The 24,084-nt window shown below is 43.0% G+C and overlaps 1 protein-coding gene across 1 annotated transcript; it reads right to left on the bottom strand.

The window, feature by feature from the left end:
* Window positions 1–951: 951 nt before the first annotated feature.
* LOC125462824 (insulin-like growth factor I) lies at window positions 952–16,702 on the bottom strand. Its single transcript, XM_048553239.1, has 4 exons — window positions 16,614–16,702; window positions 14,126–14,273; window positions 6,337–6,503; window positions 952–3,462 (listed from the first exon to the last, which is right to left on the bottom strand). The coding sequence occupies exons 1-4, from the start codon at window positions 16,656–16,658 to the stop codon at window positions 3,244–3,246; spliced, it is 579 nt and encodes a 192-aa protein (XP_048409196.1). The 5' UTR covers window positions 16,659–16,702; the 3' UTR covers window positions 952–3,243.
* Between the last annotated feature and the right edge of the window lie 7,382 nt (window positions 16,703–24,084).

Raw genomic sequence — 24,084 nt, 5'->3', positions numbered from 1 at the left:
ATGCTCACATTCTGTGAGCATATGAGACAAAATGAATGAGGCAGTCAACATGCAGCAGAACTGAGCTTCCTCACTAGGAGTGAAGTCGAAGGCAGCATGAAGTGTAATATGTCACGCTCCTTCCTTCACAGATCAGAGGGTAAAAGTAGCATGTTTGCTAAATCTATACATCACACTAGTCAGATCACAGCCTGGCTACTGTGACCAGTATTGTGCCCTCAACCCAGGAAAGATATATTGGCACTGAAGCCAGTCCAGAGATGATTCACTAGGCTGATCCCAAACATAGAAGGATTGTCTTCTGAGGAGAGGTTGAGTACGTTGGGCCTGTATTTGTTGGAAGACAGAGGAATGAGAGGTGACCTTCATGAAACATTGATTCTTAGAGGACTTGACCAAATAGACGTGGAAAGGTTGTTTCCACTTGTGGAAGAGCCGAGGACCAGAGGGTGTAATCTCAGGATAAGGGGCCACACATTTAAGATAGAGATGAGGAGGAATTTCTTCTCTCGGAGGGGAGTGAATCTGTGGAAATGTATTTCACAAATAGCTGTTGAGATTGGATCATTAAGTACTTTCAAGATTGAGGTAGGTTTTTAAACAGGAAGGGGAACACGGGTTATGGGAAAAGGCAGGAAAGTGGAGTTGAGGACTGTCAGATCAATCATGATCTCATTGAATGACAGAAGAGGCTTAAAAGGCTGAATGTCTTGCCTCGGTTCCTTTATTTTATGGCCTTACTTGGAATGAAGCAGGGTTCTTCCTGATCTATATCAGTTAGTTGCTGCAGGCTGTACCTGGCACTGCAGAAGTGCAGCTAAAAATAACATAATTTCCACAGAGATATTATGATGCAAAATTCCTGCCTCCAAAATAACGCAAAGGCAGTGTTTGCTTATCCAATTAGGTTGGCAACACATCATTTCTCTCTTTTGTTAAATGCTGTAGAGATTTATTTTCTGTCCAGTAAAAATTTGAAATCAGTTCCAGAATGCTGCTGATGTACAATGCATCGATTTCACAAAAAGCGTACAGAATTATAAATAAATCACAGTAGAATATGACAAACTCATTCATCACAAACTCAAAGGCCATCACAAAGCAACAGAACATTTTCAACGGTTGCTTTATGCTTGCGACATTGTGAAAAGGCAGGAAGATTCTCCTCATTCTTTACTCCCAGTGAAATCACAGAAATATTTTGAAGCTATCAGCTCCCTTGTTCTTTACAGGTGGTAGCATTCCCACCTTATTAATGAGAATGGACCCATTCAATTGTTGGGTAGGTGACACATAAGAAGACGGGCAGGACATAGGCCACTAAATGCAACTAGAACTCCATATTGACGCAGAGTGGCAAGAAATGACGCATTGGGCCAAGGTAATTTTTTCTGGGTCATAATTTCTAGGCAATCTGTACTCAAAGCAAGCAACAAAATCCTTGTCCTCCTGACACTTTATGATGATGAAATGATCGTCAAAGGTGCTATTGGAAAAATGTCTGACCCAGTCAGGGTCAATTTCCCGAGTGCATATTATGACATTTTTATCAATGTTCTCATGACAGAATGCTTTCATATATCATCTCAAACCTCATGAAATGTCCCATTTGTTTCACAGGAGCACGAATTATAGTTGCGCTCTAAAAAGATAGAAAAAACGTGAGCAAAAACCTGACCAAAGAGGTAGATTTCAAAGTGAGTCAAAATGGAGGAAAGAGTGTGTGAGAGAGACATAAAGGTTTAGGGAGGGAGTTTCAGAGATTTGGGACCAGGCAATTGTGGCTGCCACAAAAAACAGGGAAGAGAGTTTCAGCAGCTGATGGAACTGAGACTGAGACTGCAGCAAAGCCGAGGTGGTATTACAGAGATGAACGTCTTGGCGTTGGCATGAATATGGGGCCAGAGTTCACGGCGAAAGAGGTGCTGAGGCTCTGAACTGATTCAGCCTGAGATAGTGCCAGGGAGCACTGGTGTCAAGGAAAGCAGTGGTTTGTCAAGTGGATTGATCTCATTAAAAACACATTGGAACCTCAATCCCATGATATCATCGATGGTTATGCCCAAGCAATCATGGACTAATGGCATTCATCTTAGAAAATGTTCTGGATTGTAAAGTTCCCATCTGGAGTACCGAGGATGAGTGGGAGAGTGACATAATGCAGTGTAACATGACATTAATGTATTATAGTAATGTCATGCTTAAACATAATGTAGTAGTGTAATACTGAAGTGTAATGCTGGTACATAATACTGGAGGAATTACAATGGGATACATACAAATAATTCAATAGGCATTAAATACATGAGCAGGAAGTTTGATATTTATACACACAATCAACATCAATACCACCTGCTGACATCAACCAATGGCAGGTGATGTTTTCAGAACTGTCAACATTAAATAAGGTGCATTTAATAGGCTTTGCAGAACTGTCCAATGTGAGCACATCTTTCAATTTCAGTTTGCTCCTGACTTGGACAGACTGGTAGGTCTGGAGAATGGTGCCCATTGCAAATGTATTCACACCAGCCTCTTGAATAATCATCATTTAATCACTAGAACTGTCCAGAAAATGGGAGAAGGATTTCACATCCTCTCAGCCCCCACCCAACACCTCCTCACAGCACTCTACCATTCCAGTCCATCTTCATTAACCAACTGTCTCTGCTCGACCCCACTGGTCATAACACAAGATGGCCAGGGGCAAGCTCTTGTTCCTTGATGCTGTTCTCTTCCTGCTTGGTCCTTGTTGGTGTTTGTACTGACACTATCCTCATGTGCTCAGGTTTGAGATTCTCTGTGAGCTCATGTGTGATACATCATATTAAATTTGGTCCAAATTTCTTCAATGTTCTTTAAATAAAGAGCCCATAAAGAATAGTGTAGTTACTGGGCCGAGGGCAATTTGAGAGTGAACAGTTTGGAATCTCTCTGCCCCTTGCATTGTAGAATTTATGACGGGTATTTTTTTCGAGGTGAGTAAATCCAATATCCAACTTAGGCTGGATGTTGGGAATGTGAGGTTGTGGGGCGCAAGTGGTGGGTGAAGAGAATGGGGAAACAGGTCAGCTTGGCTTGAGATAAAGCGAAGAGCAAAATGTTTCAATGAAAGAAAAGGCATTGGTTCATTCCAACTCCATTCTCCATTCCAGGTTTCAACACTGGTGTTGAATTCACAGTAACATTGAAAAGCAAAGGCAGTGGAATCTAGTGCATCCTGCCTTCTCTCCTTCCTTAGTACTATCGCGAGTTTGTTATCTGAAGTTCTGGAGCTTTCTTAGGCAACTTGCTCAACAGCACCATCAAAGGTGTTTGACTCTGGGGTGGACTCGCATCCTGTATTTCATGTTGGCTTCTCACTGAGGGTCTGCTTTCTGCCATTGTTTTATGCCCCAGTAATTTGGAAATCCATTTGGCAGACTTGGACATCCCTTTAGATGTGTTCTTTAAATTTTCATCCTGAAACAAAACAAAATGCTATCAGGAAGTTGTTTGAAGAACAGTTACCTGGTGAGAGGTAAGGTTGCATTAGTGGAGGCTGTGGAGTCAGGAACTCATACGGATATCCTGACAGAGTCCTCTCCCAACAGCTTAACTCTTTTAAACAAGCTGACCTGACACAAAAGAAGAACATCACCCGTTCTTTCACGAGAGGATGTACGGGGTAGATTTTACAGTGACATTCAGAATTGAGAGGATACAATGATCAGGAAACAAATTGGAATTCAATTCTCCAGGAATGGCAAGACCATGAGTTGCAATGGCAGAAAAAGTGCTGGAGAAACTCAGCAGGTCTGTGAAGTGAGAAACAGAGCTAACCTTCCCACTCCAACTGACTCTTTAAAACATTAACCCTGTTTCTCTCTCCACAAATGCCTGGGTTTCTCCAACACGTCCTTTTATTATTTAAGATTTCCAGGAACCACATTATGTTTATCGAATAAATAAAATTGGTCCCCTTACTTAATAACAGACATACTGGCACTGGAGGAGGTACAGAGGATTAAAAACAGAAGTTGCTGGAAAAGCTCAGCAGGTCTGGCTGCATCTGTGAAGAAAAAAAGCCAGAGCTAACAGAGCTCTGGTATTTTCTTCACTGATGCTGCCAGGTCTGCTGAGCTTTTCCAGCAACTTCTGTTTTTGTTCCTGATTTACAGCGTCCACATTTCTTTTGGTTTTTATGAGGTACAGAGAAGGTTCAGTAAGTTGATTCCACAGTTGAGAGGGTTGGCTTATGAGGAAAGATTGAGTAGATTGTGTAGACCAGGACTATACTCACTGGAATTTATAAGAATGAGGGGAATTTTATAGGAACATGTAAAATTATGAAGGGAATAGACAAGACAGAAGCAGGGAGGTTGTTTCCACTTGCAGGTGAAACTAGAGCTAGGGGCATAACCTCAAAATAAAGGGAAGCAGATTTTGGACTGAGTTGAGGAAGAACTTCTTCACCCAAAGGGTTGTGAATCTGTGGCATTGCCTGATCAGTGAAGCAGTTGAAGGTTACTTTGTTGAATGTTTTTTAAAGTGTAGATAGATTTTTGAACAGTAAAGGAATTAAGGATTATGGTGAGCGGGCAGGTAAGTGGAGCTGAGTCTCAAAAAGATCAGCCATGATCTTATTAAATGGCAGGGCAGGCTCGAGGAGCCAGATGGCCCACTCCTGCTCCTAGTTCTTATGTTCTTATGTTAAAAAGACCAAAATGAAATCTGATAGAGGCCTTAAACCTTAAGAAAAGTTTTGAAAAGCTGGACATGGAGAAACGTCTCATTTGTAAGCAAGTTTGGAATCAGTGGGCGTGGATAGTGACTAACCCATCAACTAAAAGAGTGTAGGGGGAACTTCTCTACAAGGAGTTTCAATGCCCCAATCAATGGTGAATTCACAGGAAGGTCTGAAGCAAGAGGAGGGGAGCAGAAATGTGGGGCAATGTGGAAATAGGTGATGAGTGCAGGAGGAGGAGGTTTATATGGAGTTCAAACTTCAGGTTACATCAGTTGAATGACTGCACGGTTTCAGTGTTATAATCTGGACTGTAAACAGATGAACAAATTCTACTTATACAGTTGGTTTAGAATCACAACAAAACATTTCTGGTTTCACACTCACTGCTAAACCTGCAGTCCTTAGAGTTTATTGATCATTTGACAAAAGGTAGGGAGAGACCTTCCATCGATATCCATTGCATTAGAAACAAATTCACAGGGCCACTATTTGTTTTTTAGTTTCTTTTAACATATTCATTTCAAAAAGGTGTCGTCATTATCCGTTTTGTTAGTTCATGCAGATGTCATGGGAATGGATACGTCAGGTAGCTAGTGCATGGCAAATGTTAGCAGGACATCCAGAAGCAGGCAATCATGTGATATAATCTCCAGGAATAATATTTTGCACTTGCAGCACAGGTGAGTGGGCCAAACTTTCTTTATTTCACTCAATTAGCATTCCTTCTTAACGTTTTATCCCTCATGTCTTTGTTACTTCTGCAATAAATCAAAGCTATTCATTTGCATCTTGCCCCCGTTGTGTGAAAATGGACCCAGTGCCTCATCCTGACAGGTAGAAATGTAAATGTGGAAGAGTTTATAAAATGCCGTCAGAGATGTACATCTTTGCTATCCCAATCCTTTCCTCTTGAGCACTCGTCCAACTTAACGCCCATCTATACTCACCTCATCCACTCCCTTCCCATTCATACTCACCCAATCCCCAGTCAGTGCATCTCAGCTAACCGCTACCATAGTTAGTTACCCAGCTAGTCTGGGCCTATCTATGACTCCAGTGGCAGACAAATGGCACCGTTATTTACCCTTGACAAACCCTGCAATTATAACAAACTGCCTTTTCGGCTAATTGTGCAACTGGTGGTGGCAACATTGTCAGCAACCGTGTCGATAACAACAGAGGTTAGCAATTAGTGACACAAAATGCACATACTTCTCCCTTCAGTAAAGTAAATAGAAATCACAAGCTGACAAACATGAGCAAAGGGAGCGGGATTAACTCCCTGCCATGTCCAACTGTGCAGGTGGCCAAAATTCCCAAGAGATCCTCCCAGGAGCCTTGTTCCTCGATCACCATTCCTTCCCCAGGAACCTCTCTATTCGAGCATCATCCTCTCCCATGAGTCTCTCTGCTCGGTCACTAGGCAATCCCAGGGCCTTCTCTGCATCAGCACCATCATCACCCACCTTTTCTACTCAGAGGAAGCCTTGGACCCGTAATAATAGGCTTTGTGCCTATTTGAGCACCTATTTAACCATTGGCTATAAATCTCAGCACTTGGCTTCACTAAGGGAGCGGCGCCTCCTCATGGAAACTGGTCTCCTCACCTGGGGCTTGACAGTGGTTAAAGGTGGCACAGATCGCGAAGTCCGGGGAGTGGCGCAGTATGATTCCAATAACTGCAGGTCACAACTCCGAAAGCAGCATTCTTCCACAATGCCTTTACTCTGTCTCTTTATGCTGTACTTGTATTTTATATATGAAGAGCTTTTACCTGGAGAGGAGAAGGTTACAGTTATTGTAACATCTGTATAACATCGCAGGTTTTCCTCACAAAACTACTCTTTGACCATTTTGAGTTGCGCTGAGTTAACGCAAAATCCTTGCCAGCCAGTTCCCAATGTCTTAGTATCATAGTTGCTGTAGCCTACTCGATCAATGTCAGAACTTCTCAATCATTGTGGAAGGCCTAGTGGTATTTTTGCTGGACTGTTAACCCAGAGATCCTGCTACTGTTCTGGAGTTCCAGATTTGAATCCCAGTGCGGCAGATGGTGGAATTTGAATTCAACAAAAAAAAATTTGGAATTAAGGGTCTAATGATAAATCTGTCATTGATTATCGGAAAAGCCCATGGGATTCACTGTTGTCCTTTAGGGAAGGGAACTGCCACCCTTACCTGGCCCGGTAACTCCAGACCCACAGCAATGTGTTTGACTCTAAACTGCCCTCTGGGCAACTAGGGACGGGCACTAATTGCTGCCTAGTGAGTGATACACTCATCTGTTGAATGAATGCATTTTTAAAAATCAGTCAATTTCAAGTGATTACAGAACCAGGCCATCCTGATCCATGTTACTGGCGCATGTAGCAATAATACCAGGACTGAGGCAGTGAGGAAATTTAGCACTAATGAAACCGGAGGTCAACTGTGATCAAATTTGGTAACAATTCGATTGATTAATTATGATTGTAATTCAGTTAGAATCAGACCACTTATCAAAACAGATAAACACAGATCAAGAAGGAAAAGTAAATGTATTGATTGCAATAAGGTCAGCCAGCTGGATTGCATGGAATCTGAGTTAACAAGGTGTAGAGCTGGAGGAACATAGCAGGCCAAGCAGCATCAGAGGGGCAGGAAAGCTGACGTTTTGGGCCTAGACCATTCGTCACCTTTCTGATGAAGGGTCTAGGCCCAAAACGTCAGCTTTCCTACTCCTAAGATGCTACTTGGCCTGCTGTGTTCATCCAGCTCCACACCTTGTTATCTCAGATTCTCCAGCATCTGCAGTTCCTATTATCTCTGATAGAATATGAGTTCCCTGATTGCGGCTGCTAATCTGGTCCAATGAGGGAGCCCTGGCTGATAGATATAAATGGTAGTGTCAGAGGTTCTGGCACACTGGTGCCTGGCTCTGGATGAGCCACTACTAGGCAATTCATGTATAAATAAAGGGTGATTTGGTGATGGGATACCTGCCTCTGTGGAGTTATTTCACTCAAAATAGACTGGGAATAGCTACTTGAAGAAAGGTGAGTATCTTAGCATTGGGAATGATTTAAGGAGATAGAGGGATTTCTGAAAAATAACAAGAGAAAAGTTTTGGCAATTAAGATCAAGGAAAACTGATTCTTTTTTCTTTATAGATACATAAATGCAAGAAGATAGCTAAGGAAGGGTTAGGGCCAGAAAAAGGCAGAAGTTGTGAACATACAACTACTTTGCATTTGTTTTCACAAACAAGTAATTAAATCAGACCTTTTTGTTGAAGAGGAGGGTGAAATATTGGATATAATAAACATAGGAGATATTTAGTTTGCAAGTAGATAAGTCACTAGGCTTAGATGAAATGTATTCAAGACTGATAATGGGAGCAAGTGAGAGGAAATTGTAGATGCTATGACCATGATCTTCTCTGACTATAAGCTGCTGGAGAACTGAAGCACTGTGATATTGCGCTGTTGGTCAAAAGGACACAAAGAAGTAAAGACTGTATATTATTGGAAGAAATTCTGATCTAGTACAAATCATAATTTAGAGAGCTGTTCTACCAGCTTGCGCCGAGCTGTTCCAGAGCACTGCAGCAAGCCTGAGACAGAGATGTTGGCCAGGGAACATAATGGTGTGTTGAAGTGGCAGGCAACTGAAAGCTCAGGGTCAGTTTTCCTGGCAGATGTAGGTGCTCTGCAAAGAACTCACCCAGTCTATGCTTCGCCTCCCCAATGTAGAGGAGACCACAATGTTAGCAGCAAACACAGGAGACTAGATTTAGTGAAGTACGGGTAAGTCACTGCTTCACCTGGAAGCTATAGCTGGGCCTTAGATAGTGAGGAGAGAGGACGTAAATGGACAGCTGTTACACCTTCTGTGTTTGCAGAGGATGATCTAATGGGACTGTGGGTCGGGGGGGAGGGGGTGGTATTGGCAGTAAAGGAGGAGTGGACCAGACTATCTGGATGGAACAGTCCCTGCAGAAGGCTACGAAGGGAGGGGAGGAGAATCTGTGCCTGCTGGAGGTGGTGGAAATGTCAGCTGATGACCCTTTGGATATGGATACTGGTGGGATGGTAGGTAAGGACCTGTTGTGTTAGGGAAGAGGCAGGGCGTGAAGGCCGAAATGCGGGAGAAAAGCCATTCACGGTTAAGGACCCTGTCAACCACAGTGGTGGAGAATCCTTGGTTGAGAAAGAAGGTGGGCATTCTGAAGGCCCCTATGTCAAAGCTGGCTTCAGAACAGATGCTACGGAGGTGGAGGAAATGGGAGAATGGAATAGAGTCTTTACAGGAAGCAGGGTGTGTGGATATACAGTAAAGGTGACTGTGGAATTTGGTGGGTTTATAATGGATATTGGTGACTAGCCTATCCCCAGTCATGAAAACTGAGATGTCAAGGAAGGGAAAGGAGGAGTCAGAGATAGACCAGGTGAAAGTGAGGGTGGAGTGAAAATTGGAGGTGAAATAGGTAAATTTCTCCAATTCCGAGAGGCGGAAGCAGTACTGATGATGTCCTCAATATTCCAGAATTGTGGGTGGTGTGCCGAGTAGGTGTGTAAAAGTAAATTGATTTATATTCTTTCGTTGACCCAGGATATATCCCATCATACAGATAGCAACAGAGATTAATCAGTACTAAAGGATGAAGCCTGATAGGAAGAGCTGAGTTGAGAAGGATCAGTGATGTTTCTGAGCTGTTCAATACACGAAATGGAAAGTCCCAATAATGGCACTTAGCCTACTTGATCTTCCTACTTCCATTAGTCAGTGCTGACATTTCAGTTTTATTTTGATGTCGGCTGTTTTGAATGAATTCAAGTCGTGTGTCACATGATCTTTACATACACTGGGCTGAATTAGACACAAAAGGAGGTGCAATGTATTTTGAATCTGGCTTTGAGCCCAGCATCTGCTTTAAAGTGCTTCCATGCTGCGTACAATTCCATGTAGAGTATCCTTGTGGGAAGGAAGCAGGAGGCCCTGGTCCTGAATCAATAACTGCGCTGACTCCTGTGTGCTTGGGATATCTGTGGAGCAAGAGACTTTCGGATCCTAACATATTGTTCATTTACAGATAGCTCATTGACAGTAGTTGGGAAAATTTCAGACTGGGTGAAGCATTCCACTAACTCATTGAGGAGAGGACCCAGTGCTTCTTATGACCTAATCATTGCTTAGAAACCCACAACACAAATATGCCTCAGAAGTACAGCTCCCAGAGAAGTTAGCAGATTAACTAAAGCACCTGGGAATACAGAGCGTGTACAGCAAATCAGAATACATCACACGCAGTGTGATCTTCTAATATTGGGATGTCAGATCCAATGCTGTAAGTGCTACTGAACATATGCTCTGCCACTAAGCAATTCATTCATCAACAAAACCATTTCCTGGGCCATTTCGTAAGGCATTGATGTCAAGCATACAGAGTCTGATTAGAGAGCATAGCGACTCTCGAATCGGTTTACTGGGAAGGCATTAGTGACCCAGTTTGGTTTTTTTTGTCACTGCAGTGACAATCGTTGTTCAGAGCTTCACAAAGACACAAGGGCCACTTCCCATCTGAGTCTGTTCTGCCATTCAATCAGATGTACAAGATATGGATTTGAACCCACTGAGGGGAGGCCAACTCTGAACTTTTGCTGGCTGTCCATTCTGCGCACTACTGACTGGTCAGTGTGCATCGTGGATAGCAGTCGACACTTTCTACACTTCCTGACCAATCACAGAAGCTGCAATTCCATCCCAATTCCCACGGACATTGAGCCCTGATCAAAATCGCCATCATTGGCCTCTTGGAAGTTACTTGAACTTTCTAGTTGGGTTTCAGATTTCTGACAGTCAATATTGTGATCCCAGCTGACAGTAAGTGAAGCTGGAGTGAGTATGATCTGAGCCTTGGGAGGGTATCACAGCATAGGCTGAGCTGGGTATTGCTCATTCAGTCCATCACGGGTTGTTACTGGCCAGGCCACCATATATTGCCTATCCCTAACTATTCCAGTTAGGAGTCAACCACATTGCTGTGAGTTTGGAGTCATGTGTTGGCCAGACCAGGTAAGGATGACAGTTTCCTTCCCTGAAGGGCATTAGTAAACCAGTTTCTTCGACATGGTCATCATTAGATTCTTAATTCCAGAACTTTATTAAATTCCGATTCCACCATCTGCCACTGCAGAATTTGAACCCAGATCCCCAGAGCATTACCTGGGTCTCTTGGTTAACAGCCCAGTGATAATACCATGGGTCATTGCATCCATTGATAGTTCAGGCTTAGCCCAAATTTCCTATGTTTGTGGATTAGCTGAGGCGAGTATTTCCAAGGTATGAATGCATTGGCTATTTCTCTTACCTCCAGGTTAAAGGGTCATAGGTTGGAAGTCAATTTGACAGACTTGAGCGCCAATTTGAGGCTGATATTCCAGTATGGTACTGAAGGAGGGCTGTAATGCCAGAAAGAAGCATTGAGCAAAGATCCCATCAGATGACTCAAGTGGATGTAAAAGATCTTAAAGCATTACTCAAGGAAGAGGATGGAAGATATTTTTTCCCAGTGTTCTGGTCAGTATTTGTCAGTATTAATGACCGTCTGTAAGAGAGATTAAATGCCTATTATCGCATTGCTATTGGATGGGTCTTGCTTTGCACTATTTGGAATTACGTTTTTTGCACTGCAACAATTGCTATATTTCAAAAGTACTTCATTGCTGTGAAGTTTTTTGAGAATATGAAAAGCCTGATGTAAATAATTTCAGTAAGGGTAGACTTTCATTTGGGATTCACTCAATCCATATTAGATTGGCAGCTGACTACAAAACCTTCTACTAAAAGAAGAGAGTAGCTAAGGTAAGTGTGGGACTCTTAGAAAGTGAGACTTTTTAATTAATATTGAAAAAAAGGAAATTTTGCAAGTGTTGACAGGTATTTTGTATCTGTCTTCACAGTAAAAGATGTAGAATACATCTCATGAGTAGCTAAATGTAACAATGTAAAAGAGAGAGAGACTTAAAACAATTCCAATCACTATAGAAAAAGTATTGGGAAAGTAAATGGGAGTAAAGCTAACAAGGACTCTGGACTTGATAACCTGAATGCTTGCACCTAGCATGCAAAGGAGGTGATAATAGGGACATTTAGAACGTGACAATACAATCAGGCAGAGTCCACATGGTTTTGTGAAATTAAATGTTTGATAAATTTATTAGAGTTCTTTGAAGGTATAACAAGTCGGGCAGATAAAGGGGGATCATTTGCATATCTGGAAGTCAACAAGGTGCCACATTATCACACAGGATATAGGTACACATGTTGGGAGTAATATCCAATTGTGCAAACAGGATTGTCTGACTAACAGACAACAGGCAGTTGGGATAAATAGATCATTAAATAGATCAGGACCTCAAACTGAAACTAGTGAGGTGCCACAGGAAACTTAACTCTTTGTAGTCCGTGAGAATGGTGATGGTTTAGTGGTATTATTGCTGGACTAGTAATCCAGAGTCTGGATTAATATCCTGCAGACCTGAAAGAATTTGAATTCAAGAGAAAAGAAAATCTTAAACAAAGAATCTATTGATGACCATCAAAAGATTATTGCAAAAATCCATCTGATTCACCAAAGCCCTCTGGGGAAGGAACCTGCTGGCCTACAGAAGATTCCAAATATACAACAATGTGATTGACTCTTCACTGCCCTCTGGAATGGACCAGCAAGACCACTCAGTTGTTTCCATAGGCAATTAGGGTCACCCACGATAATGAGCGAAGAAACAAAATCAGTGAGTTGGATGAAGGAATTGACTGTGTTGGAGCCATGTTTGACAAAAGTAAGTTGCAAGGAACATCTAAAGGCCATTCAAAAATACTAGGATTAGTTAAATCAATGGAGAAAAATTAATTAGGAAGGCAGATGGATTCTTGCCTTATGGAGTATGGGTCTTACTACGTCCGTACAGGGCATTGAGGATGCCACCCCTGTGTACTGCATATGGTTTTGATCTCCTTATTTAAGGACGACCTAAGAATTTGAGAACAGGTACTTGTTTTTTCCAGGGATGAATGGGATTTGTCTTATGACAAAAGGCTGAGAAGATTGGGACAATACTCATTGAAGCCCAGAAGAATGAGAGGTGATCCTAATGAGACAATTAAGACTCTGTGGGGTTTTGACTGAGTAGATGCTTGTCCTCGTCTGGAACTAGGGGGAACAGTTTCTGACTAAGGAGCATTCAATTTAAGATGAGGATGAGGAGAAATTTCTTCTTTCAGAGGGTTAAAATACTTGACCCAGAAAGTGCTAGACCCTGGGTCATTAAATATATTCAAGGTTGAGTTAGATAAATGTTTGATCAACAAGTGAAGCAGTGATTATCAGGGGTAGGTAGGAATATGGAGCTGAGGTCAGACTCAGATCAGTCATGATCATATTCACTGTCAGAGCAGGCTCGAGGGGCCGAATGGCCTACTCATGGCACTTTCTCTTCAGTTTTTATAAGTTTTGACTTATAGAATCTATACAGGGTGGAAGTGTGCCATTTGGCCCATACCACCCCTTCAAAGATCATCCCACCCTAATCCATCCCCCTATCCTATCCCTGTAACCCTACAATTCATAGAACATAGAACATAGAACAGTACAGCACAGAACAGGCCCTTCAGCCCACAATGTTGTGCCGACCATTGATCCTCATGTATGCACCCTCAAATTTCTGTGACCATATGCATGTCCAGCAGTCTCTTAAATGACCCCAATGACCTTGCTTCCACAACTGCTGCTGGCAACGCATTCCATGCTCTCACAACTCTCTGTGTAAAGAACCTGCCTCTGACATCCCCTCTATACTTTCCACCAACCAGCTTAAAACTATGACCCCTCGTGCTAGCCATTTCTGCCCTGGGAAATAGTCTCTGGCTATCAACTCTATCTATGCCTCTCATTATCTTGTATACCTCAATTAGGTTCCCATGGTTAATTTGCCTAGCCTGCACAGTATGGGCAATTTAGCATGGCCAATCCACCCTAGCCTGCACATCTTTGGACTGTGGGAGGAAACTGGAGCACTTGGAGGAAACCCACGCAGACACGGGGAGAATGTGCAAACTCCACTCAGACAGTCACCTGAGGGTGGAATCGAACCCTGGTCCAGGGCACTGTGCTAACCACTGAGCCACTGTGCTAACTTTTCCAAGGTATCTTCTTTAAATAGGAAGCCCTGAGAGGCGCAGATATCAAAAGTGACAATTTAGCAGCCAAATGAGTAACCCACAAAGTGGGAAAAATATTTTCTAGCATGTTTTTCTGTGGTCTGTAGAAGTGTATGCATTAATTTAAATAAATGTAAGGCGGGGTTGAAATTGAAGACACACGTCCCAGTTAAACGGTGTTAACCAGAAACTTACTGAAATAAAAACCCCGATCACCACATACGAACTGGAGTGTATCCACCAGCTCTGAGCCGCAGAGAGTCTCAGCAACCGCTGCCCATTGCGACACAGCGACGAGGCACAGCAGAGGGTACAGCATCCAGAAGTGAGTCAGTGCATGGACCTGCATAGATCAGAAATAAAGAGCGAACGTTTAGCATTTTCAGGTTAGCCCCCGGCCCATGATCAGCTTTCATTCATAGATGCCAGTAATATGGCTGCCCACGCAACTAGGGACCCAGCTTACACCGAAATAAAAATGACAGAAAGCCGCTGGGAGAGCTCAGGTGGACAGCGGCACGGTTAATGTTACAAAGTTTTGATGACAATGTATCAGCCCGAGCCAGGCCGGTGGTCAGGTTGATGGCATTAATCTCAGCGCCCTCCCTGCTGCCCACACCCACGCCCTGCCCCTTGTGCCAGGACTCCAAACACCCAACAGCGTCCCAGAGCTCATAAGCACGAGCAGGGGAATCCTGATAATGTTCCAGGCTAGTGTAAGATGTTGTAACATGCTTGGATGTTCTCCATTAGGAAATCCACTCCTGACGTCCAGGAATGTTCATTAATTATGACCTTTCACTGATCACCTAACAGAGTGACATGGTGTACAAACAGTCACACAGTGGAATGGGGTACACACAGGCACACACAGTTACACCCTGGGCTAATGTGCACACAGATATGCACAGTCACAGGGCAGGATGGTGAACACATAGCCACAGAGAGGGGCAATGGAAGGGAGGATAACTTACACATAGTAACAGGGTGGGGTCTGGAGAAATCACACTGGGCTTGAAACTTTAACTCAGCTTTCTCTCTCCACAGCTGCTGTCAGACCTGCTGAGTTTCTCCAGCACTTTCTGCTTTTCATCACAAAGTGCAATCGTGTAAATGCAATTATAGAATGGGATAGTGTGCGCACAGAAGCAGCATGGGATAATGTACACGCTGCCATAGAGGGAGGTCATATACCTACACTGTTACAGGATATGTACACACGCCTTCACAGGGTGGGGTAGCACACACACACATTCATGGGGGGAAAATTATGTTTTAATAGACACACAGAGTTATAAGGTACAACAGTACATAAACTGCACATGGGCAGATATTTGACAGGCGAAACATAACACCCATAACAACTGTATATTGACAATTCACAGGCTGTCCATGCAGCAAATGTACACAGACAGTATTTATACAGGCTGCTCACACATTGTTCATAGAATATAGACAGATTACAGATTGTGTATAGATACAGATTGAACACAAATTGTACACAGACTGTAGACAGACCTCCATGACTGTAGTCTGATTCTCTGGAGACTTTTTAGACTGTTCCCAGATTATACAGAGGCTATAGTACAGGCTTTACACAATTTCAAAACAGGTAACATGGACAGACCTCACACTCACTGTGCATAGAAACAGATATAGTTATAGTTTCTCCAAATAGCTATTTTGAACTTGTTTTGCCCATTCAGTCCATTTCTTTCTCCCAAACTGAGCTGTTTGTTTCTCTGTAGTTTTGGGATTTGCTTTAGCCGTTTGCTTTCGATAAATCTAGCAATATGTTACAGTTTCAGAAAGCTCTCTTACTCGCTGGCTTCTGGACTGCCTGCCAAACCAGCTGTAAATATTTCTCTTGCCACTAGTAAGAGAGTTAGCACACAGACATTTAACCGATTAAACACCCTAACACAGTTTCTGTCAAATGGATAGAAAGAGTTTTCGCTTTGTGTCCTCAGCCACTCAGCACCTTTGCCAAGATAAATCTCACTATGCCTCCCACTTCCAATAATATAAGTATAATCGGTTAGGAAGACCCGATGTGAATGAGTTTGAAGAAAATCTATTCAACATTTCTCTTTTTTTTGTTTCTACCTGCATTTTTTTCTCCCTCTTCATGTCTCCCCTTCTATGTATGTCTCTTTCTCACTCTCTTTCTCTGTTGATGTCTATCTGCTCTGATTTTCTTTCCAGAGTTGGCCTTTTTTGCCATTCTTTATGTTCCTGCTGCCTTTTTCTCCCTCTCTCCTTCTCTTGCACAGTTTTGTTTTGCTTCTTCCCGGGCCTCCTGTATTCTTTCTCTCACTCTCTTCCTTAGGTTTCCTCTCTTATGTTTCCCTTCAGCCCCAGTTCCTCCCCTCTTCCCATGAGCCACTATAAGTTTATTTTCCATATTTTTTTTGTTGCTATTATGATCAATCCTCCACATCCAGTACAAACTGAACTTCGGAAATGACACTCTGAGAGCACTAAAGTCTCTGGTCAAATGTCCCATTGCTTCAAGCCAAACATTTTTTTTGGAAAATAAGACAGAAAATAATGAAGACCTCCCCAAAATAAATCAAGACTTTCAACCAAAACCACAAGATTTATCAAAATTACAGCTGCTGCCACGAGTTGATTTTACGCAACATGCACTAAGTTTGAGACAGGGCTACAGAAAGACAGTCACCTTCAGTGTACAGTTGCAGCAGATGGAGCTGTGTGTAGGATTCATGGTGGGGTATGCAGTCTGACTCTCCTCCCACAGCGATCCCTCGGTTTCTGCTGATGATGTGGTGGAAGTCAGACTCCTTCATTCTTATAGCTCAAGGGGAAGGACCTTCCCTCAGCTGCACCCGCCCACACGAGGCCTCGACATACTTATCAAAGTTTAATTTAGGCAAAGAAAAACATAGCGGTTATGCTCACATTCCTCTGTTAGATTAACACAATCTGCATTTCGATTTGTCTTCAGCTCTCAAATCTTGATATCAACCCAACATATTTAATCATGTTGCAGTTCTGCTTCTTGGCAGATCCCACAAGACACTTGGTGGACTCAGTTTTTAGCACTTTTTGATGCTGTGTCCCTGACTAAGTCATTCTTTTCTGCACTTGCCTCATCCTTACTTCTCACATTGTCAAGTGATGCATGTTAGCTCTGCGGCAGCTCAGTGAGCAACGAACCGGGGCGACCAGCGAGCCTTCCCATTTCCACGGCAGGCCAGATTAGCACCCAGATTCAGCAGCTGGCCTCAGTATCCTTGTGTAACTCAAATTCCTGCTCCCCTCAGTCTCCAGGGACTCCAGTTTTGTGACGTCAGAATCAAGGCAGGACCGACTGTGATGCACTCTGTGGTGGAACGGACCCCAAAATCTCACTCTCACAACATCCCATCGTACAACAAAGACTTGATTAAACTTTCAGGAACAAGAGGTGAGCAGCATCTCATTATGTATCTGACCATACCTCACCAATGACTGCTTCTGAATTCCTGCCATCATTCATATCTTAATAACTGTGGCTCCTTTGATAAGCATAGCAAGATTCTGCAGAGAATGAGGAGCTGCAAGCTAAGTGAGGCTCAGTGGCTCAGCAGTTCACACTGGTGCCTCATTGCACCAAGGACCCAGGTTCAATTCCAGCAGTCTGGATGGAGTTTTGCACATTCTCCCTGTATCTATGTCAGTCTCTTCTAGGTGCTCTGTTTTCCTCCCACAATCCATAAATGAGCAGGTTAGGTGGATTGCAAATGCTAAATTGCCCCTAATGTGCAAGCTAGGTGGATTAGCCATGAGAAAGGAGGGGGTAAGGAGATGAGATGCTTTTAGGAAGCTTAGTGTGGACTTAATAGACTGAATGGCCTGCTTTCTCACTGTAGGAACTCTAGAATTCTAATTGCTCTTTAGTTGCATGAGTTGAGACAGGAACACTGTTAAGGGTAACAGGATGACTCCCTGCTCTCCTTTCAAGTGAACTGTGGGATTGTTCCTGGAAAAGCATCAACGTGATTCAGAGCCTTCGCAAGTTAAGAGTAACAGTTCCGAACTGATTCAAGGAGAAAACATGACACACAACAACTTTGATGGGTTGTGCCAGAGCCCTGACTTTGGGAGAACATAGGGCAGTGGATAAACTAGCCACAGAGTTCTTGAATTGTTCATATAAGATGACACTTTTCCAAGAAAATGCCACTGGTAGTGTATCAACTGTTCCTCATTTAGTCAGTGCTGTTTCCAAACTATTTAAGTACATGACTAATATTATTGCTTAAAATACTTACATCAGATCTTGCAATGCTGAATCACTGACTACACTGTCTAAGAACTATCAAATTATCTCCAGTCGATAGTAATATTCCCTGCTACAACCAATAATAAAAACATCAGTGACGCTTCCCCCTTCTTTGCATGTTTCTCGTCGGCTGAATGGCGTCCTTGTTTCTATATTCATCACATAGCACACAGCTAGGCCACGAGGGGGCATCAGGCTAATTTTGCAAGAAAGGCATCATACTTGTTCTCCTCTTCTATATGGCTGTAGGTAGTGCAGTGAGGGAATTTGCAGAGATGTGGGTTTCCCATTATGTAAAAATACTGGAAAAGCACAGCCACCTTCCTACCTTTTAAAGCTTTGAAAACATGTTTGGAAGATTTCAAAAATTGATTGCTGTTATTTCATGCTGTTTGTTGACATAAGACTGAGGTTCCATGACTGCAATACTGGGACCTGACAGATTTCACAACCATTCGTTAGCTCAGTATGGTGCCTGTCATTTCGTGGTTTGGTTGACAGCTACACGTGGTTATCGGCTCTTTGATATGTAACTGGGAATTCTAATGTTTGTTGTGATTAGGGATTATGCACTTGAATTGAACTTTTGTTGTTATCGGATTTTACTCAGTTGAAAGAATATCAATCCGGTAAATGGGTATTTTTGAATAAGACACTTTTTCAATGTGGTGAGGTCTGTAATTCACATGTTACTTTATCTCATTGAAGTTTACTTCATGTTTTCACTGCTTGGGTCCTGAGGTTTGCTGTGGTGGGTGATGGGTGAGTTGGGATGTCACTGTAAAGACAAAGAGTACTGGCTGGATGGCTTGGGTTGGCATGAGTTGGCATTGTGTTCATATAGGGGTTATAAGGGGCCATGGTAACTGAACAAAGAAATACAGCTTAGAATGTATGGAGTCACATGGCATCAGTCGGTGAGGATCAGTTATAAGGAGTGCATGTAGGGAAAGGAGTGTGAGTGGCAAGGACTGCAGGGATGTTATTTGTTTTTCAGTGTTTTGCATCTAACAGCTTCCATTCTCATTCCAGGCTCTCTTGCCTAACTCCCATGGACCTTATCAGCTCGTAACAAAAATCTGATTTTCCAGGGCAACTTTTCCCAGGTTGGGTTTACAGTGCCAAGAAATGTCCCAAATTTGTACTCCTGATCTTAGACCAAAAAGAAAAATCCAGATCTTTATATGATTTTATTAGCATCCAGACACGTGCACTTTAACTGGACAATAGACTAGGAGCCCTTTGCGAAAAATATTCACTGCAATCGCCTGAGATCACCTAGTGCAGAGAACCTCATCAAACTGTTCAGCAATTCAGAATCATTTAATTGTCACCATGCAGAATGTGACATTTAGCCCACCGTGTCTGCACTGGTTCTCTGAATATACAGCCATACAGCATGGAAACAGACCCTTCGGCCCAAACAGTCCATGCAATCCATCTGATCGTAGTCAGAAACTAAACAAATCCTACCTGCCCGTGCTTGGTCCATATCCCTCCAGACACTTCTTCTTCATGAATCTGTCCAAGTGTCTTTTAAATGTGGTGACTGCACCCTTATCCAGCACTCCCTCTGGCAAGTCATTTGACACTTGAGCCACTCTCTGTGTAAAAAAAAAATTGTCCCTCAAGTCTTTTTTTAAATCTTTCTCTTCTTACCTTAAAAATATGGCCCCAATTCTTGAAATCCCCCATCTTTGGGAAAAGACCTCTACTGTTCACTTTATCTAAACCCCTCATGATTGTATAACCCTCGACAAGGTCTCCCTCTTCCGCTCGAGAGAAAAAATTCCCAGCCTATCCACTCTCTCCTTATGACACAAACCCTCCATTCCCAGCAACATACCAGTAGATCTTTACTGAACCATCTCCAGCTTAATAATAACCATCCCATAACAGGGGGACCAGAACTGAACACAGTACTCCAGAAGATGCTTCACCAATGTCCTGTACAACCTCAACATGATATCCCGATAATCCCGTACATTGTTTCAGTTCAAGTATCTATCCAATGCCTTTTTGAATGCCCCAATTGAACCTGCTCCCATCATTTTTCCAGGCACTGCATTCTAAATCCAAACCATTTCATGCTCGATTATTTTCCCATCATGTATCTGCAAAACATTTTGAAACTGAGCCTCTGGCTCTAGATCCTATCCACTCTGCTGGATTGATCGTGATTTAAAAATTTCCATCAAATCTGCACTCAGCCTTCGCCTCTGCAAGGAAAACAATCCTAACTTCTCCAATCCCTGAAAGTTTCTCATCCCTGAAAACATTTTCTTAAACATCTTGCACATTCAGCACAGTGTTTTATCATCCTTCCTATAGTGTGACCCCCAGTTCTATCTGATCTCTGCTGACATGCTTCCAGTCCTGCTGAACTACCTTTGTTCCTTATCCCTACCCTTACCTTGTAAAATTCAACTGTACCCAATCTTGAGAGATCCAATTTGGACCCCAGAGTTCCCAATCTTATCAGGAGAAAGATCAAAATTGTCACAATATAGGAATGTAGCAGAAGTAGGACAGACAGCATCTTGAGACTACTGCACCATTCAATATGCTCATGATTAATCTGGTTGTGGCCTCATTTACACTTTTGGTTCTACACCCCCATAACCTTTAGTGCCTTGTCTATCAAAAGACCATCTAACTCATACCTGATAATATGTAAACACACAGCCTCCAAACTCTAACAACCAACTGACTGAAAATACTTACTTTCCTCTCATTTTAGCAGGGAGACCTCTTGTTCCAAAACTTTGTCCCATGTTTAGGTCTCCGCACAAGAGGTATATACCCCATCCCATTCTGTTGGGATCTCACATGCTTCAATAAAATTTGATACATGTTCTCAAGGACCTGAGAGGGCAGGACAGAATAGGTGGGGGATGAGAAGGGGCAGGCATAAGATAATTTGAAAAAGAAGCAAATAGGATGTGCAATCAAAGCCTTTTTGCACAATGTGTAGCTGGGATCAGGGTTGCATTGTCTGGAAATGTGACTGAGGTGTGTTCAATTGAGGCATTCAAGAGGACATTGGATGATCATTTAAACAGAAACAATGCGTGGCAGTAAAGGAAGAAGGGCAGGAGAATTGCACTTAATCCTAATGTTCATTCAGAGAGCCAGTGTAGACACACTGGGCTGAACAGCCTCTCTCCCAGATTAATCATGAGCATATTGAATGGTGCAGTAGTCTCAAGATGCTGTCTGTCCTACTTCTGCTACATTCCTATATTGTACATTCAAAATCTTACCCAGCTCACTAATGCCTTTTTAGGAAGGAAATTGTCCTCCTTACCTGGTCTGGCCTGTATACGACACCAGACCTGCAGCAGCATCATGCTCATAGACTCAGAGAGTCATACAGACATACAGCGCAGATAAAGGCCCATCAGACCCCACCCCAATGGGCTGGATTGGTGGCTCAGTGGTTAATGCTGCAGCCTTGCAGCACCAGGGACTCGGGTTCAATTCCTCCCTCGGGCAACTTTCTTTGTGGAGTTTGCACATGCTCCCTGCATCTGTGGGTTCCTCCAAATGCTACGGTTTCCTCCCACAGTCCAAAGCTACAACGGTTAGGTGGATTGGCCATGGGAAGTGCAGGGTTGCAGCAATCAGGCAGGTTGACGTGAGATGCTCTTCAGAGGGTTGGTGTGGATTTGATGGGCTGAATGGCCTACATCCACACTGTGGGGATTCTACAGTCAGTCCATCATGCCCATGCTGGTCAAAACAACCACCTAAGTATTGTAATCCCATTTCCGAGCACTTGGCCCATTGCCTGTTTAGCTTGGTATTGCAACAGCCTATCTAAATACTTCTTCACTGTTTTGTAGATCTTTCCCTCTACCACCTTTACAGGCAGCGAGCTCCACATTTCCACCACTCTCTGGATGAAAAGATTTTCTCTCACATTCCCTCTAAACCTACTGCCCTTATCTTAAATCTACGCCCCGGCCATTGACCCCTTCATCAACAGGAAATATTTCTTGCTGTCTACCCCGATTCTGACCCTCTTAATTTTATACATCTCAATCCTGCTCCCTCTCAATCTCCTCTGCTCCAAGGAAAACAACCCCAGTCTGTCTAATCCCACTTCATAACTAAAACTGTCCAGCCCGGGCAATATCCTGGTAAATCTGCTCTACACCTTCTTCAGTGCAGCCACATCCCACCTATAATGTGAGTAACACTTAACTTCCCCTGAGGCAATTATGAAATGTTAAACATTGACATAGTCAGCAATGTCCAAATGGTAAATCTGAACAAAACATTTCTGTGAATCTCTGAGGATCTAAATTTCAATGGATGTGGGCCTAACCTGCTCAACATTTGTTCATAAGATGAGCCTTCACCTCAGGAATCCTCACTGAACTATATCCAAAGTACAGAGATAATGGGAACTGCAGATGCTGGAGAATTCCAAGATAATAAAATGTGAGGCTGGATGAACACAGCAGGCCAAGCAGCATCTCAGGAGCACAAAAGCTGACGTTTCGGGCCTAGACCCTTCATCAGAGAGGGGGATGGGGAGAGGGAACTGGAATAAATAGGGAGAGAGGGGGAGGCGGACCGAAGATGGAGAGTAAAGAAGCTAGGTGGAGAGAGTATAGGTGGGGAGGTAGGGAGGTGATAGGTCAGTCCAGGGAAGACGGACAGGTCAAGGAGGTGGGATGAGGTTAGTAGGTAGATGGGAGTGCGGCTTGGGGTGGGAGAAAGGGATGGGTGAGAGGAAGAACCGGTTAGGGAGGCAGAGACAGGTTGGACTGGTTTTGGGATGCAGTGGGTAGAGGGGAAGAGCTGGGCTAGTTGTGTGGTGCAGTGGGGGGAGGGGACGAACTGGGCTGGTTTTGGGATGCAGTAGGGGAAGGGGAGATTTTGAAGCTGGTGAAGTCCACATTGATACCATATGGCTGCAGGGTTCCCAGGCGGAATATGAGTTGCTGTTCCTGCAACCTTCGGGTGGCATCATTGTGGCAGTGCAGGAGGCCCATGATGGACATGTCCAAAGTTAATATCCAAAGTACACATGTCTCATTACAAATAAGCGATTAAATGGTACAAACTGCTCCAGATATGCTCTCACCAACACCTCGTGCAGCTGCAGTAAAGCATTTTTACTTTTATATCCCATTTACCTTGATATGAACACCATTCCATCTACTTTTTGATCACTTGCTGTACCTGCATACTAACTATGTACCTCACAGGACACATAAAACCCTTTCTGTCACTGAGTTTTTCGATCTTTCTCTACTGAAATAGCAATAATGTTTTCCTACACTTCCTTCAAAAATGAACAAGTTCACATTTGGTTACTTTATACTCCAGCTCTAATTTTTGTTCATTCGCTTCAGCTGTTAATACCCTTATGCAGATTCTGTGACGACTCTCGGCAACTAACTTATCTATCTTTCTTGCTGCTATCAGCAAATATAACATCCATACATTTGATCACCTTATCCAAATCATTGATATGTATATATTGTTGAGCACCCAGCACTGATCTCTATGACATTCCATCAGTCCTGATCCAAAACATAAACTCTCCTGCTCCTCTGATGCTGCCTGACCTGCTGTGTTCCTCCAGCTCTACTCTGTATTGATGACAACTCTCTGCTTCCTATTAGCTAACCATTATCCTTTATCCCTGTTATATGTTTTCCCCTATAATATGCGTTCTTGTCTTATGCAGCAAACTTTGATGTGGGAATTTAAATGTTTTTTGGAAATTCAAGCATGCCACTTCTATGGACCCCCTTTTAACCACCTTGCTCATTATTTTGTCAAGTAATTCAAACAGAACAGTTAAGATTTCCTTTAAATCAAATGTGTTAACATTGTCTGATCATGCTGT

The sequence above is a fragment of the Stegostoma tigrinum genome, chromosome 21 (assembly GCF_030684315.1).
Source record: "Stegostoma tigrinum isolate sSteTig4 chromosome 21, sSteTig4.hap1, whole genome shotgun sequence".
In the NCBI taxonomy this organism is placed as follows: Eukaryota; Metazoa; Chordata; class Chondrichthyes; order Orectolobiformes; family Stegostomatidae; genus Stegostoma; species Stegostoma tigrinum.
This window is presented reverse-complemented; position numbering and strand designations above follow the sequence as displayed.